The sequence below is a fragment of the Acanthaster planci genome, linkage group LG03 (assembly GCF_054643075.1).
Source record: "Acanthaster planci isolate LZ-2023a linkage group LG03, COTS_SCS, whole genome shotgun sequence".
Lineage (NCBI taxonomy): Eukaryota > Metazoa > Echinodermata > Asteroidea > Valvatida > Acanthasteridae > Acanthaster > Acanthaster planci.
Window position 1 is genome coordinate 4,837,850 of NC_141779.1, and position 15,866 is coordinate 4,853,715.

At 43.1% G+C, this 15,866-nt stretch overlaps 1 protein-coding gene across 1 annotated transcript in view; it reads left to right on the top strand.

Annotated features, from left to right (window-relative positions):
* LOC110985869 (uncharacterized) overlaps positions 1 to 15,866 on the top strand; it is a 19,451-nt gene continuing 3,585 nt past the window's right edge. The window contains exons 1-2 of the mRNA XM_022247301.2: positions 1 to 764; positions 15,327 to 15,449. Of these exons, the coding sequence (XP_022102993.2) occupies positions 695 to 764; positions 15,327 to 15,449 (193 nt within the window). The 5' untranslated portion in view covers positions 1 to 694. The remainder of the gene's footprint in view (positions 765 to 15,326; positions 15,450 to 15,866) is intronic.

Consider the following 15,866-nt stretch of genomic DNA (forward strand, 5'->3'; position numbering starts at 1 on the left):
ATACTGACCCGGTACAAGCTCGGCGACCGCGAACAACGTGGTTCATCCACGACCTTAAAAGCGCCGCCCGTTATGCTGTCGTGGTAAGATAGCACATACGCCGCGCTGCGCGTAGGATTTTAGGGACCCACGATCACATGCACGCGGTACCTCGTACACGCACGATAAATTTTGATGTGTGGTCTTGAAGAACGTCCTCGGACTCTTCCGCCATCGTGTTTGTTTGTGCGACTGACTGAAGAACATCATTCGGGAAATGGTGGTGGGATGATTGATTGGAGTAGGGGCTGCACATCTCAGACATAAATCGGGCGTCGCATGGATGGTGGCAGCGTACATACCGTCACTACCGACGTCGCTGACTCCACCTACATGGTTCATTTACTCCGCCATACGGGGAGGGTTGGGAGAGCAGCCTCGGCACGGAGCCAGTTGTGGTTGCATCTTTAACGCGGCTCGGTAACCACATCTACACACGCCATCCTCCGAGAGTGCTACGGCCCGTAGGCTTTAACACCATTTTCCCCGCGAAAAATGCACGGCATCTCACAGCGCGACATCCCAGCCGTCTAGTACCAGGCCACGGTTTTTTTTTCAGCGGGAGAACTGTGGAAAGTGGAGACGGTGTCTGAGTGTTATTTTTTTTCGGTTGTGCTCTGGTGAGGGTGCACCTCTTTCCTGGAACGACGCCATCATGCTGATAGACGTTGCCTGCATACTGCGTGCCGCCCTGGCGATTATTCTCCTGCGGCTTATGTCATGCGGTAAGAACCCCAAAAAAACATTTCCGTTGTGCATTGCGTCTCGTATAAATGGGACGGGTTTCTAATCCACTTATTTCCCCTGTCTGCCCGGTGGACTGACGGCCTACATCCGCATAACCCATTTCAAGGGGTGCGCCTTGCCTCATTGCATTTTGAATTATAAGTGTCATTATTATCTTAACGCCTAGATATTCAAAGCAGCTGCACTCTTCCAAAATGTCGACATACGGAAAGCTAATTTTTTTCTATCTTGAAATTCACAGGAGAAACCATCCACTCTTGCATGAGTGAAAAGCCAACCTCTGTTGATGCTTCACGCTGGCTGCCGTATAAGCTATTCAAATGCGTGCTAGCGCCTTCAGTTTTTCATGTTTTATATAAATCTGTTGGCTAAAATGCACCATCACCCCAACTCATATTATGTAGGCATGTGGTGTGACGAGACGTGACATTATCTTCAAGTTAAATCGTAGCTTTTAATCGTACAAAATATCTCTCAAGGATACATGAAAAGGAACGCAGCAAACTCACTCTTTCAGTGATATAAAGAGCGGGTCTAAGCTTGTTCTTGAACGTCGTACACTCAAGTTGTTTTGTCAATAGAAACCACAATAAAGGCTATGAAAGACTCTAATATTAAGTCAGACCCGTGATATCACAGTGCGATAGTCACGTTAAAGCACTTTGTAGAGAATGAATTTCCTTTAGAATAATTGAAATTCGAAATTGAGCTGATTGATAAACAAGGTTGCGCTTGCCAGAAAGAAATGCTTCTACTTTATGGTATTTTTCTTGAATTTGCACCTATTTCGTGAAGTTCAGGACGTACTGAAGATCTCGTTTTTACACTCTGCGTAACTGATAGGCAACACATCATAAAAACCATACATAGGCCTAAGCCATCGCCACGCTTAGATCATAGTAACTAATACATTTTGTCTCCGTTACCCAAGCACAGATTTCTTGCGCACACATAATTCCCAATCAGAATTGAGCACAGCCGGCTGCACGTCCTTGCATTACGAGGAATGTTTATACCGTGACTGCTGTAATGGGAATGCATTTTCATATCGAAGCAGTCACTCGTTAAAGCGTGGCAGATAATCTGACGAACGACCTTTTTATTGCTTACAGCTGTGCGCTGAAAGTGGCGTTATATTTTCCTTTCTCTGTGGTTATTTGATAACTACTAGACCCAACAGTGAAAGGAAATTGTCTGATACTCGGATACCTAACACGAAAGATGTGTGACCATGGCGACATATAGGAATTCAGATTTGGTTCAAGAAATAACGTGGACTGTGATTATCGTTGATTGATGTTGGGAAGCATGTACGGGATTGTTGTAATAAATCTATACCATCATTTAGAAATATAACTTTAAAATCACCTGTTATGGCGGATACGATGGACAGACGAATTTTCAAATTTGAGCTGTAGTCTGTCAGGGAAAAAACACAAAAGAAGGCACGCAAAGCTAAAGGGGTACAAGATGAGAATGGAGCGTTATTGAAGTGAAATCTAAGTACCTTTTCTCCATCCAGCAAAGCGCATACGCAGAGTGGCGGGGGAAAACGTACGCTGTCGGAGCAGGGGGATTCTCGAATTACGTGTGGCCCCGATGGGGGAAACCATGTCAATCTATCTCCATGGAGATACGCGGGATGAGTGGTTTTCGTAGCGACGGATGGGTCACAGGTTAGTTGTTTGTCCCGCGAAATGTACAGGTGGTCTGTGATTGCTTGTACAATCGTTTGATCTCGAGGATGGGCAGAAACAGCGAAAACCGGTACTTTGCTGTTTGATGAGTATACCAACTTACCCATTACACCTGCGTATTTATTGCCTGTACTCAGTTTTTTTTGGGGGGGGTTGGGATTGAATTTTTTGTGTGTTGCCAGTCGTTCAATTTCTTTGAAAACTGCTGAACATACGAAATGCCCATGTCTTCAAAATAATAATTAAGTTTATCCCGTCCTGATGCTAAGGGTGTGAATTTAAATAGGTATTAGGGCAACCGGGTACCCGATTAAAAAAAATACTTGTACCCGATAAAACAAACCAATGTTTAAATCCCAACATTTGATACCTGAATTCAGAGAGTTCGTTGACGTCTACAGCACAATACCACCACATCGGGTGAATCAAAATACAAGGCAAAATACGCATGTACAGTAAGCTTAATGTAATCGTTTCATGATGTAAATTTTGGCGTTATGAACAAGAATTGTGTTGTCCGGTTTTACTTTTGAAATTTTGCACAACTGGCACTACCCTCCCCCTTTTTATTGCCTGAGATATTACAAAGTGTTATGCAATGCTATAGTAACGATTACTCGGTTTCGGATAATCTAGACCAGTTTCTATATAGCAGGATCCGACGGGTATCCGGGTCTGATGCACAGCCCTAATGTATACTGACAGTGTTGTTGCCATTTAAGAAAAAGACTAATTGTTTTACAGACTGTGAGTCAAACCAAGACCAAGGGTGTTTAATGGTACTTTAATTTCATACCTCAAAGCCATTGATAGTTGATTTCTGTAAGTCACCTGCAATATATTTCTGTTTATCAGTGCTTCATTAAGACAGTTTCTGCAGATACGTACATACAGACTGAACTTCAACTATATAACAGAGTGCGCGAACCTATGCTCCGGGGAGACTAACGTTAAGCACGGGATGTGCCATGAAAGCACTTCTGCCAGTTCACGAGACAAACATTTTTCCCGAATACCACTTTCGCATTTATGTATCGTAAATTGAATTGGCCCACATCGTTTAATCAATTTGGACTAACATAGATATGGCTCAGGTGGCAAGAAAGTTGTGACTATAATGTCACCTCAAGGTCACCGTAAATTGGATTTAAAGGCAGGTACTTGGCGCCAGGAAATATAATTACGTGGAGTGTAATTCTCTCACAACGGCTCCTTGGGAGTTTTCACAGAAACTATCAGACATGTAAACTCCTAAATATTTCTGATCTTGTTTATCTCGCGTGCTAATGGTCAATTCCGCTTGGTGTTATGTTCACTAAGTATTTCTTTACTGCATTTCATATCATCAAAACGATTATTTCAAGAGTAACTTCTAAACATTCACTAAACTATTTTAAACATCGGTACTGCGGTATTAATAATTTATCGTGGAAAAATGAATTTAGGACATTAAAGAGAAAATTCATGTTTAATCCACAAAATGGTAACTTCACCTCACGGTCCGTATGAGCCCATTCGGCCTTGCCATTAGTTTTTAACTCGTTTCGGGCCAGTTGTGACGATCTTTGACCATTTATACTCAAAGCGTAAATTTGGGGAAAAAGGTGGGTTTAAACGAGAAAAAGTACGCAAGGGGTAGTTTTTCTAAGAAGAAAATCGAAGATGGGACTGATTTTTGCCTGGAGTGAAACACTGGCGTCGGCTTAATGGCGGACGGCACGTATTACGACCACCCCGCTTCATCCATTCAATTTAGCACGGCTATCGATCCCGAGCAAAGGCTCCGTGTGTGCCATAACCACGCGCCGTCACATCCGTGGACAAAGTGCGACTGACCCAAGTCGTTCGTGCATGGCGTCTGTGTGCTGGACAGTTTGCCTGCGCGGGTAAATTTTGTTCAGCGGCGAAAAGCGCACACAATTATAGTGTGTAAGTGGGGATTTTCAGCGTCGAGGGCAGATCCAGGACAAGATTTTCGGAGGGAGGGTTCAAAATATGTCTTTTTTTCGGGGGGTGGGCACAATTTTGCATTTTTTTATGCACTCTATTTTGGCCTCTGAAAGGGGTTAGCTACATTTTGATACTCTTTGCATGCGTTTAGAATGGCGCAAGACGAAAATTGTCTTTCATTTTCTTTTAATTTTTTACTTTTGTGGGAAGGGGCATTGCCACCACCACCCACCCCCCATCTGCCCTTTTTAATGTTATACTCCCACACAAAAAAGTCTTCACGCAAAACGGCACGGAATAACTTATCAAAGTGGCAATCTAGTTGATCCTACACCTTTATACCACTGGAAATTAGTGACTTGGCGTTTAGATCATTGACATAAGGTTTCATTTCCATCTGAGTCCTTTTTCTCGCAAGGAATTTCCCAAGAGACAGTCCCCCGATTGACTCAGGTTTCAACAACAGAAAGCGCGGCACACCGTTGTCCGTATCTCAGCAGTGTCTGCCAGCGCTCTCGAGTTTTCCCGCCTTACATGTATTTGATCAATATCCGTCGGTTTTGTGAGCTAACTATGTCAAAAATGATACAATTTAAAGTATGACTCTGGTTTGCTAGTTTCATAAGTTTTCCTGGTGCCATTGTTTTCCTATCAAATCCGACAAAATGAATTCAGTTTCACTTTTGGAGTATAACCAAAACGATTACATACTGAAGTTGCACGCATAGCTCGTGCATGCCGCTATGCCGTTCGAATTTGTTTTCAAATTCTTTTGTATAAGATTAACACATTCAAATTTAATATTCTTGATCCTTTTAAAAAGTGGTCGCAGTCTGGTCAGAGTGTACTTCAACCGCATTCAAATAAATACATTTTTACATTCGAAATAGAAATACGTAAAGTGGAGAGCTTTCATTCTTATCAGTACGTGTTAATTAATTTTTTATTATTATACCTGAATTTGCCGAACTCGTTTTCAGTCAAGAAGCGAGATTAGAGAATTGAAGATCTGATATAGATCTTAGGAACTTCAAACAAAAGTTGATATGGCAGAAATCTTGGGTATTGCCCTCAAATGCGCCGATCAAGAGTTCTTATAATTATTCCTGGGATCCACCATGCCAAGTTGGTTTGTCATTACATGTATATATTTCGGTTGCTTCAAAAGTGAAAGTAGGAAAATTGATTACTAATTGTGTACGTGGAAAGCAGAAGTATTGCAAAGAGGCCATGACCGCGTTACTTGACTGCGGCTTGAAATCAATCACAACTATGGGAAGTGGCAGCAGCCACAACCATGTAGACTCGCGCGTAATTTGAAGCTGGAACTCAGATGCGGCCTTAGACTGTGCCTTAAATGACCTCATACCTACGGCGCCCTCCAGTGTCATATATGTAGCTTGACTTTTAAAAAGAAAAACGTTCAGAGAAACGAAACGAGACGAAAGCATAATGTATCATCTTCACATACATGTACAGTAATTCTGAGCATGGTTATCACCACTCAGTGTGTTTTACCTGAATTTCATGACATACATGGACACTTTAATTACTGTTACAAGTCACCGGGTAAAATCGTTAGTGTCGCGGGCCAACACTCACCTAAAAGTGTAATTAAGTGTTGCCACAAGCAGCAGCCACATTACTCGATCTGTTCGATCAAATCACTGGCCTGCTACAGATCTTTGCGATTAACTGCGACGAGCCTCGTGCAGGCTCTGTCGACAGCGTGACATTTTCCAGCTTGACTTTGAACATAATTTATTAAAAAGTCGATCGGCAGCAGCGGTTCAGCGAAAGTGATTTGGGTCAATTTGCCCACAACCAAACCGGAGACTTGGCGGGGTTTGAGGCTGAACGTCCGTCAGGCCGCACACGTATTTCTACATGCATGAGGGCTACTTTTGGGATGTAGGAAAATGAACCCTTGGTATCGCTGCGGGGATGCTTGTGCTCGAAAGAGGTCGATGCCCAAAATGAATTTATCTTAAAATGTCTTCGGGTAATAAAACATTAAACTTAAGCGATTGTTATGAGGTTCAGCGTAGGACCTCCCTGACGCTGCACGTCAAGCTAAGATCGCCGCTCCCGTCCTATCCTGGCCGTGCCACGGCGGTCACGGCGTCTCCCAAGATTTGTCAGCATCGTTTTAATTCGGACTATATTCGTATACACATAGTCACTGAGTTCACTGGAAATTTGATGAATTTGATTCGTTAGGAAAGGGAACTACCGGCCAGTGTCATGATGATTGAACTCACACACTTCACCGTCAAAGTCTCTCGTCGCATAATTTGGATTTAGGCGAAAAGCATATCACATGGGCCTATACGTTCAATGTTTCCCTATAGAAAAAGCAAAGACCTCTCCTACATTGTACCGTAACTGTATAATAAGCTTTGATTTGGACGGGAATACTTTAACAGTTAAGGCCTCATTCTCTAGATTGGGCAAGTGAAAGGGTTTCAACTTATTATTAAAAAAACAAATCTCTTTTTTCTTTTCCAAAATTCCGAGGGGGTGAGTAGTGAAGGGGACCCACGAGTCAAAAGGGGGGGGGACGCCACTGCTGGCCTCACTAAATTTGGCGCAATGTTTCCGGACACGTACGGAATTGCAGACTATAATACACGATGCCGGCTGCAGTCGTCGATTACGCAAATAGCGCAATGGATAGGCTACTGGGTGAGCGCAACATACTTGTAACCAAACACCGGCCATGTTTTCGCCTCAGTTCGTCGTCGGTTACCAGTCGACGGCTGTTGCGTATCTGGGTTCAGAGGTATGACAGTGCAGGAATCGTTTTTGACAAAGCTTAACTTCGGGGTGAAAAAATCACCGGGTGCAAGTAAAACCGTATAGGGCGCCGATGAAATATTCTTGTTTTGTTTAAAATAGAAGAAGAACATTTATATAAACACATGGGTGACGCCATGCTTTAACTGATAATTCTATTTTATATTTCAACTTTTATGCGAACGGCAGTTGCATGTTTTTGACGGCAAGAGTCACAGTCCGCAAATTGGGTCACCAGTGCCCCGGAAACGTTGTTATCGTTTTGTTCCCGTGTTTATCAGGAAATGTTTTTCAGCATATCTTGACATACGCATGCGCAATATTGTAATACCAAGATCGCTTGTTATCCACAGTTTAATCTGATTGGGACAAGTTATTGTTACGAGAAGATAATCCATTCCTGGCACTCGAGTTGTAGTCGGATTTCTGTGAGTACCATGTACTTGAAAAGAGGATAAAAAGTTGAAAGTCCCAGGTCGATTCTGAGTGTTCCTGCACATTCTGGCTGCCATCTTGAAAGCCAGTGCTTTTGTTCCAAAGGATATGCATAAAGGACACTTCCTTTTGGAACAAAAGAATTGCCCTGAAAGAGAGCTACCACTCAAAGCCTCTATACTCGATATTTTTGCGGCTACCCCAATTTAAACTTCAAGTGGATGCAAGTGGGACACAGACGCGATTAGGCAGTGTTCCGCCCTCGCTGCAATAACAGTTCGTGTATGGCAAGCATGTGTGATATCTTTACGGTCCGTTACAAACAGCAGTGTCTTTTGACAAGACTTGAACCAAGACCAGAATATAGCCGTTCTCAGACCCCACCCCACCATTGATTAACAGAGCTCCTTAAAGGAAGGTGGGGTGACAGTTGCTCTTCACCCCCACGGCTAGAGGTTAGAGATGCATCCGTGATATCGCTTTAAAGAGCTACACGATTCTGTATGCAACCGTTTCAACCATTCCACGTGCACTTAGTAATCGACTTGTACATGTACGTCATGAAAATGCAACGAAACGGGCCTTTTACTTTTCAATAAAATGTTTTTTTTCTTTTTGTTGGAATATGAATGAGATCATCGACTGTGTTGTATTCGGTATACACGCTGTGCAAGCGGGACCGGTCCAAACCTTTTCAGAATGCCATGGCTAAAGGTACACTCGCGTGACACCGCCGGGGGGTCAGAACATGCAAGGTTTGAGAGACTGGCTATTTAGTCTCGCGTGTCATTGGGAATGTCATTGACTTCAATGAACACTGTATTCCCTTTGATGGACCAGCCAAGCCCATCCACGTGTATGATTCAATCTCCACTTCGATAATTAAATCCTCCTCTCACATGATAACGCAGATGACCGTGTCTGTCTGCGTATTTTCTCAGCGGCGCTGGCGCCAATTGCGGGGAGTTTTGTGAAAATGATTCGTCCACCCGTCGTCCTCGACATGTATTATGTACGCAAATCTAATGTTGCTTTTAATGAAATCGCGCAGCACTGCTATTTTTGCCCTCCAGGTGTAACCTGCCATAGGCCTATGTGGTCACTGAACTACGATACGTGCTATTTCCAGATTATAGGCATCGAAATCCCAGGATTGAGCTGGGGATATCCATAGTTGCAGCTGTATGTAATTAATACTGTACAGTAAAATTTACACGATTAGTCGGAATTTAGTAATTAAGTGCATAAAGCTGTCTTCTCTCAACAAGCTATGTTAGAGATATCAGCACGATAAGATTCGTTCCTATGCTTGATAGTTTTGATTTATTTTAATCTGCTGGTTCTAGAACCGTCCCATTCATTACCCACGGAACACCTGCTCGGGAACATTAGTCGGCAATCAAATTCAACGGCCAGTGCACGCATATCTCAACCGCACTGTCGTCGTACTGAGCGTGGTTAGAGAGCTTCTATACATTTACCGGCAAGTCACGTCCCCCCGATGTTTCTGCCTGTTCAAGGCGAGTATCGCTTTGGTGTTAGGGCTTTTTATTGGCTGTTTAACCTCGGAATTTCTTTTTTTACGACGTATTAATCGTCCCATCTGTGACTACAGCACTTCCTAAACCTATACATATACAATATGTCGCCCCTTCAGGACTGACCAAAGTCCACCAGCGAAAATTACAGGTTATATAATTCAGCCTTTTTAAGAGGTGTATTTTGTGACGGTGGAAAGCCATTTACGTATTGCCTTTATTTCCCCGGGAAAATGCCGCGGTTGTCGTACTCTTCGACCCCTGTCAGCTCGTTTGAACATCATTTCTACAAAATGTTAACGTTGTCAAGTAAAGATGCGTTTTCTGCATGCATGCCTTCATGGACATTGAAAAAAGGCCTAAGTTGATTAAAATAATGAAAGACTGAAGAAGACACAAGAAGATATCAAATTGTGTATAGACTGCTTGCAAACTCGAATTAAGACTACATAAAGCAATAAACTAATAAAGCTGGGCTGTGTACCGCCGTTGCACTCAGTAATTGCTCTTGCCGGTCTAGTGAGTCGCCGTGGAAATCATACTCTATTCAAGTCCACAGAAATAGGGCTAATATCGACGTGGCCTCAGCACTCAGCAATAATTCCGTAAAGTGCGGTAAGGTACTTTGAAGGTCCAGGGTTCAAGTCCAACTGCTGTCACTTTTTGGTAACTAAAAGATGTCGATTTTTAGGTAATAATTCTTGGACCACCGAAATGTGCATAACATTTCGGTGTAATGTACAACACTTAGGCATGGGTCAGTTTGTGGCATTATAGTTTTTCAGCATTGGGCTGTCTTTACTGTCGCTCTACTTCCGCGGGAATTCAGTTGTCTTTTCTGGATTGAACCTTTGAAGCGCAGATTCGATCAAACCAAACATGTTGTACCGGATATACGCAATTTTGGACGTAAGTGCAGTACGTAGAGAGAGACGGGCTGGAATCGAGTCTGTCGCAAGCGGACCCAGGGCGGAGTCCCATCAGCGATCTTCTTGGCGGGAAGCCATCAATGAACGCCGGACACGAATGATTGAAAGTATGCAATATACATCATCAGGAAAGGCGATGCAAATGAATTCTGCCGCGGGAGGAAAAGCACTAGTCGAGCCCCCGCGTTCCAACATACCTCCGAGCCTGTAGCTATTGCAGACCACACTCGCTTTACTTCCGCGGATGAATATTATTGGAAACGAGACACGGGGCAGTACAGTCTGCCCTCGCGCAATGCAATATGCCTCAGAGTTTAAAGGAGACCGACCAACGACCGTAAGATAATGATAACTGTCGAAGAGAAGGGAAGCCATCGAAAGTGAGAAATCGCACTCTCTTTCTTGTTAAAAGAGGAAAATCGAGTTATATTGAAAACGGGATAACCACACCAACACTGCCCGAATGGATGACAAAGCAGGCCTAATCAACGTTTCTAACAGTCAGAGATAGGGAAAGCAGGGAACTCGCTCATTTCCGTGGATTTATTAGAGGATTGCATAGTGATAGATGCAATTTTCAAATCCCGCGTCAGCGCGACGAATCAAGTTGTTGAAGGTGCTTTCATTACCGTGTGAAACCGAAGCTCCCCTCTTGCCCCAGGTGCACGAGGCAAATCGATTTCGTAAGAGGAAATCTGTCACTCGAGAGCACATGAATGACGTAGACGAGAAAGGTACAAACAAGAAAAGAAAAAAAAGGAGGGGAAAAAAAGGAGAAACCAAAATGAAACGGGAATATCTGTGTCTGCAGCACTTACATTTCGGGAATTGCATAGAAGTAGAAGCGCGGCTCTGCAGAATGATGAAGAACGTGACACAAAATTGTGTCACCCTGCAATATATTCATCACATCACTCTGCACAGACCTGCGAGACGATGACGGAACACTATCATGCGGCAGTGCAAAGTACACCTAGAAAAGGAACCTTGCGGTTTGAAGACGATCAATGATGGGGAGTTTTTCGAAATAGGACACTCATAAAATGGGAAGCCTGCAGTGTTCACGATGGACTGGGGTAGGACTTCGAACCTGGATTTAAAAAAAGTTTTCTACGCCAAATCGACACAGACTTAACTCGGAGGAAAAACTGACGTGTTAAATATTAGGACTTGCTGGCAGTGATTAATTTATTATTGGGTATAGCAGCCTAGGTATACATCTGCCTATAGGTACCGTCACTTAATTTCAAGCGATGTCCACACACGTAACAGACTGTTATAATTAGCATGCAACCGCCTTGACGGTGAATGAGGTCAGATGGGCCCGTCGGGCCGGATCAAGCTCGCACAATTCAGCATCGCTGACCGATAACTGCCCCTTGGGGCACGTTCTCAGCACCGGGCTATGGACCTGGTCAGCTGGTGTACACGGTACACCGAAATTCCCCTGCTCACGTGACGTGTAAGTTATTATAACACATGCACACCACGTGATGTGACGCCTCAATCAAATTAAGATGCACCGTGCGGAAGTAACTACCGCCCCGTGCCACGGTCTTACATATCCTCGGCAATGGGTCGAGAGCGCCAATTTCGCCCGGGGAACCCTCTTAATTAACGGGTGGTGGTAAACGAGTTACACCACCGCGACGGCCCCGCGGTCGAAGCTCCTGGGTTCGCCGAATCTAACCTCCAGCCTTCCTTTTTTTTCCCATCGCCGTACCGTGTTCAATCGGAAATGTTTGGCCGCCGTTTCAGGGAAATTGAGAACAGTGGTTGGTTCTGGCCGCCTAAATTTAATTACGTTCCGTCCACTCCTATGATGAAATCGTTTGTCTGGTCAACACAGCGTTTCCTGTATTTATTCTTAAATAACCTGTCTCTGTTGTGATTATATACATCCGCGAGGGTTACACAAATTAGTGCCAAGAGGAACAATCATTTAAAATTCAGTGAAACAAATCATTATCGACTATAATGATTAAAAAAACAATAAGAGAGAAAGATGTAGCAGCATCACTTAAGTGAGGAATTTACTTCAATTATTGTTGTTAAGATACAAGACTGTGGAACCTAGTTTTGACTGAAGGCAGCATTACATCCAGGCTCAAACCGTAAGACAAGACAGTTGCGGATTCTCTGACGTCATTTAACAAAGACAGAAAAAAAACAAATCGTGTTCCAAATACGATAGTGTAATATATTGGTTTTATGAGGTTTTAATATATCAAGTCTCGAAGCTAAACTGGTATTTTGATTGCGCAAAAGTCTGTGATAATGGCTACAGCCAATGTCCATAAAGTCTTAAGTAATTTCAAGCCGCAGCCAGTAATTCAGACACGGCCTGGGCCTGTCAGTGGGTATATAAAAAATTATGACGACACAGGTTATCATACGTTTCTATAGTATTCCATGCATGGATAGAATCATGAAAAACCTGTTCATTTCATATTTGGTGAGAACAAACATTGGCTGATTAAGCGCATTTATGAACTGCTCGCTTTGATGGATAGGCCTGTACGTTCCTCGTGGTTGTCTGTTGGGATTCGCGCTTGGCATGTTCTCACGTCAATAATGGCGGGTTAATCTCGTGTGTACCAGCCCCCGTCACCAACATCACAAAACCGTGGAGTCCGAGGCTGTCGGAAATTGAGCAAAAAACAGCTGGCATTTATCTTTTGTTCCCTGACACGATTGCTGAAAACAAAATTAATATCAGGGTGCGGAATTTAATTCCACTCTTGGCTCACACCACAAGGCTGTGAACAATATCAAAGGGTAGGTGCGATGGAATTATCTTCATGAAAACCCTCAAAATGCACCTCTGTGCTCCTCAGTTAACCTCACTTTCAATTTTTTGTTTCACTATTTCAAGGAGCCTTTTGCTAGCTTTTTAAGTTTTATGCTGATATTTCCATATTCATGAGCAAAACTGTAATATCATCTTAGCAAGAAACATGTGTTGCGTCGGTTAGTGCAAAAAAATCCTGTAATTTTTTAATGATTTTACTCTTCTTTGGTGATTTGCTGTGTAAGTACACATGAATAAGCAAGCAGTCATCCCTTCTTCGTAAGTGTTTTCATCGAGGTAATTCCGGGTCCATTTCTTTGAACAGAGAAACCTACTCACTGAACAATGCATTCCCTAGACGACATCAAAGCAATAGCGCCCTCAGAGAGCATGGATAAATTGTAAATGTTCAAAAAGTGTACTTTTCAATGCATTTAACCTAAGAGCGATATCAAATAGTGTCCACACATTGAAAAATAAATATGAAGCATGTTCGTTGCAGCTACACTTTAAACGAAAGTAGGCCTTTGTGTATGTCCAAGCTTGGTTGTAGCCTATCTAAAATAGACCTGAAATACACTTCTGTAATCGATAATGTTAAATTCCACTGTTACAAAACGGCTCAAAACCTTAAGCGATAAATATCTCGAAAAAAGGAAGCAATCCAGGCAAGTTTCCTCAAACATAATTGAATGGGAGTTGTAAATAAGGACCGCCAAGTCGAACTAGCGGGAAAAACCCACCCATTTATCTTTGTTGAGCAAAAGTGTGGATGAAAACGCTTCGGAGTCGCAAGAGATGTACCGTCCACCCCAGTCGCTGTGAAGTCTCCATCTTTGCGTTGATTGCGTCATAATGACTGCAACATGAAGGCCATGCACTACATTGTATATCCGAGAAGACACCATTGCCGCATGACGCCATACTCACGCGCGCGTTCTTTAGCTTGATGCGCGCGTGCAGTTGACAAATCACAACATCCCATTGGTCAAAAAGACACATAAAAGCGCGCGTACTACTTGTCCAACAGCGTGGTGCCACAGCGGTTGCCGGATATTAGTCGACAGGTTAAGTGGGCAAGTGAGTACTAACGTGACATGTGCGTTACTAAGGGAAGAAAACGTGCTTGGCCAGTCTTAAATGTTCGTTTGAGACCAGTAGTATTGCAATAAAAAAAGTGAAGATTGTGAACACTAACCAGTACAAGGAAGGGACCAGATTTCATAGGAATTTCTGAGTCACACTAGAAAAAGTTTTATCAGACAGCCGGTGCTTTATCAATCGATTAAAACCGCCCAAGTGACGGGCTCTCGACCAACAGGAACGGCTGAACTAGTCTTAAATATCAAGAGACGGGCTGTCGACCAACAAGAATGGCTGAATTAGTCTTAAATATCAAGGGACGGGCTCTCGACCAACAGGAATGGCTGAACTAGTCTTAAATATCATGCTTGAATACAAATTAAAAGCTAGGATTCTGTGTCACAAAAGAAGGAAACGCAGACAGAGAAAACGTTTTTAAGAACCGGATCCTGTATAAAACTGGTCTTTGATACATGATCATTTCATACAAATACTGCGGGGACGAATGTGTACTGCTACAAAGAAGATTCAAATTTGTTTAAATGCACTGTTTACAGAATACAAGAATGCATAGATCCCACGCACATATCATTGAATACCACGAATATTGATGTCCAATTTGTCGGGTTTTTCATTATAAAGGAGCCACCAAGAGAGCATGACATGTGGGCCCTCTCGAGTAAAATGGCAGATGAAAACGCTCTGACCTCTCACCAACATGCATTATGAGGCGTAAACTTGGAGCATCAATAAAATATCTTCCAAGCGCAGTTGCATTGTAAGGTGGCATTTGTTGTAAGCCTACCCACAATGAGGCAATAAGTTATAGTAAATGTACTCACAACTCATGTCTGATTTTGAAGAGCAAAACGAACTGAGCTGGATCCGGAAGTGAACCACAAGTGCTGCTTTTACTATTGCCTGCGTTTCATCGACACTGTTCGACAAGGGCTGCTATGTACAGACTAATCCGCATAGACGCCATTGCTGCGATGGCACCGCACCCACACGCGCACATTCTTCAGCTTAACGCGCGCGTGCATTTGGCAAATCACGACACCCTATTGGTCGAAGAGGCAAGTAACACGCGCGTACCACCTGTCCACCAGCGCTGCGCCACCGCAGCATTGGTTGCTAAGGCCAGAGCTACGGCTAGGTCTATTGTCTACGCGTCTCCACGCATTTCTAATGGAGTCAAGACCTAGACCTAGCTCTAGACAAGAGATAATAATTCTGGTTGTGGAAGTACACTAAAGTACTATTTTCCAACCAGAGATTGGTAGGTCTGGCTTCTGACGGTGATCGTATCTTCTGTCAACAGCCAAGTCGATGGAATGTTTCTACTGCCCTGCCACCTCAAGCGAAGACGAATGCAGGAGAGTTGGGCGCGTACAGCGGTGTACCGTGGGTTACAATACATGCTTCACACAAATCAAGTACAAAGGCAAGTTGTAAAACAAGCTCGACACTAATCCCCCCACACATTCATGTAAGCTAACATTTCCAAAACGGGTATCAAAACAGCGAACAAATCGAAGCGGGGAAGTATATTACTTTTAACAGCCCTTTAAGTATTTTCCTTTTATATTTGTCAAATTTTTACACAATTTTTCTTTGTGGATGCGCACATTGACACCATCGATAAAAATTACTAATGCATCTAAGAATTATAAAATGATGTTGCGCCGAGCCACAAAGGGGTGTATTTACTCAAGCAGTTTATTAAGACAAGTTAAGGTGATAGTTAATTTACATAATGATCAAAAATAAATGCTTATGTCTCTGTACAGTTTGAAATGCTGGTTTCCAAAACAGTATTTTTTTTTCAAACTGTGGAAGACAGCTATAAGCTGCAATGACC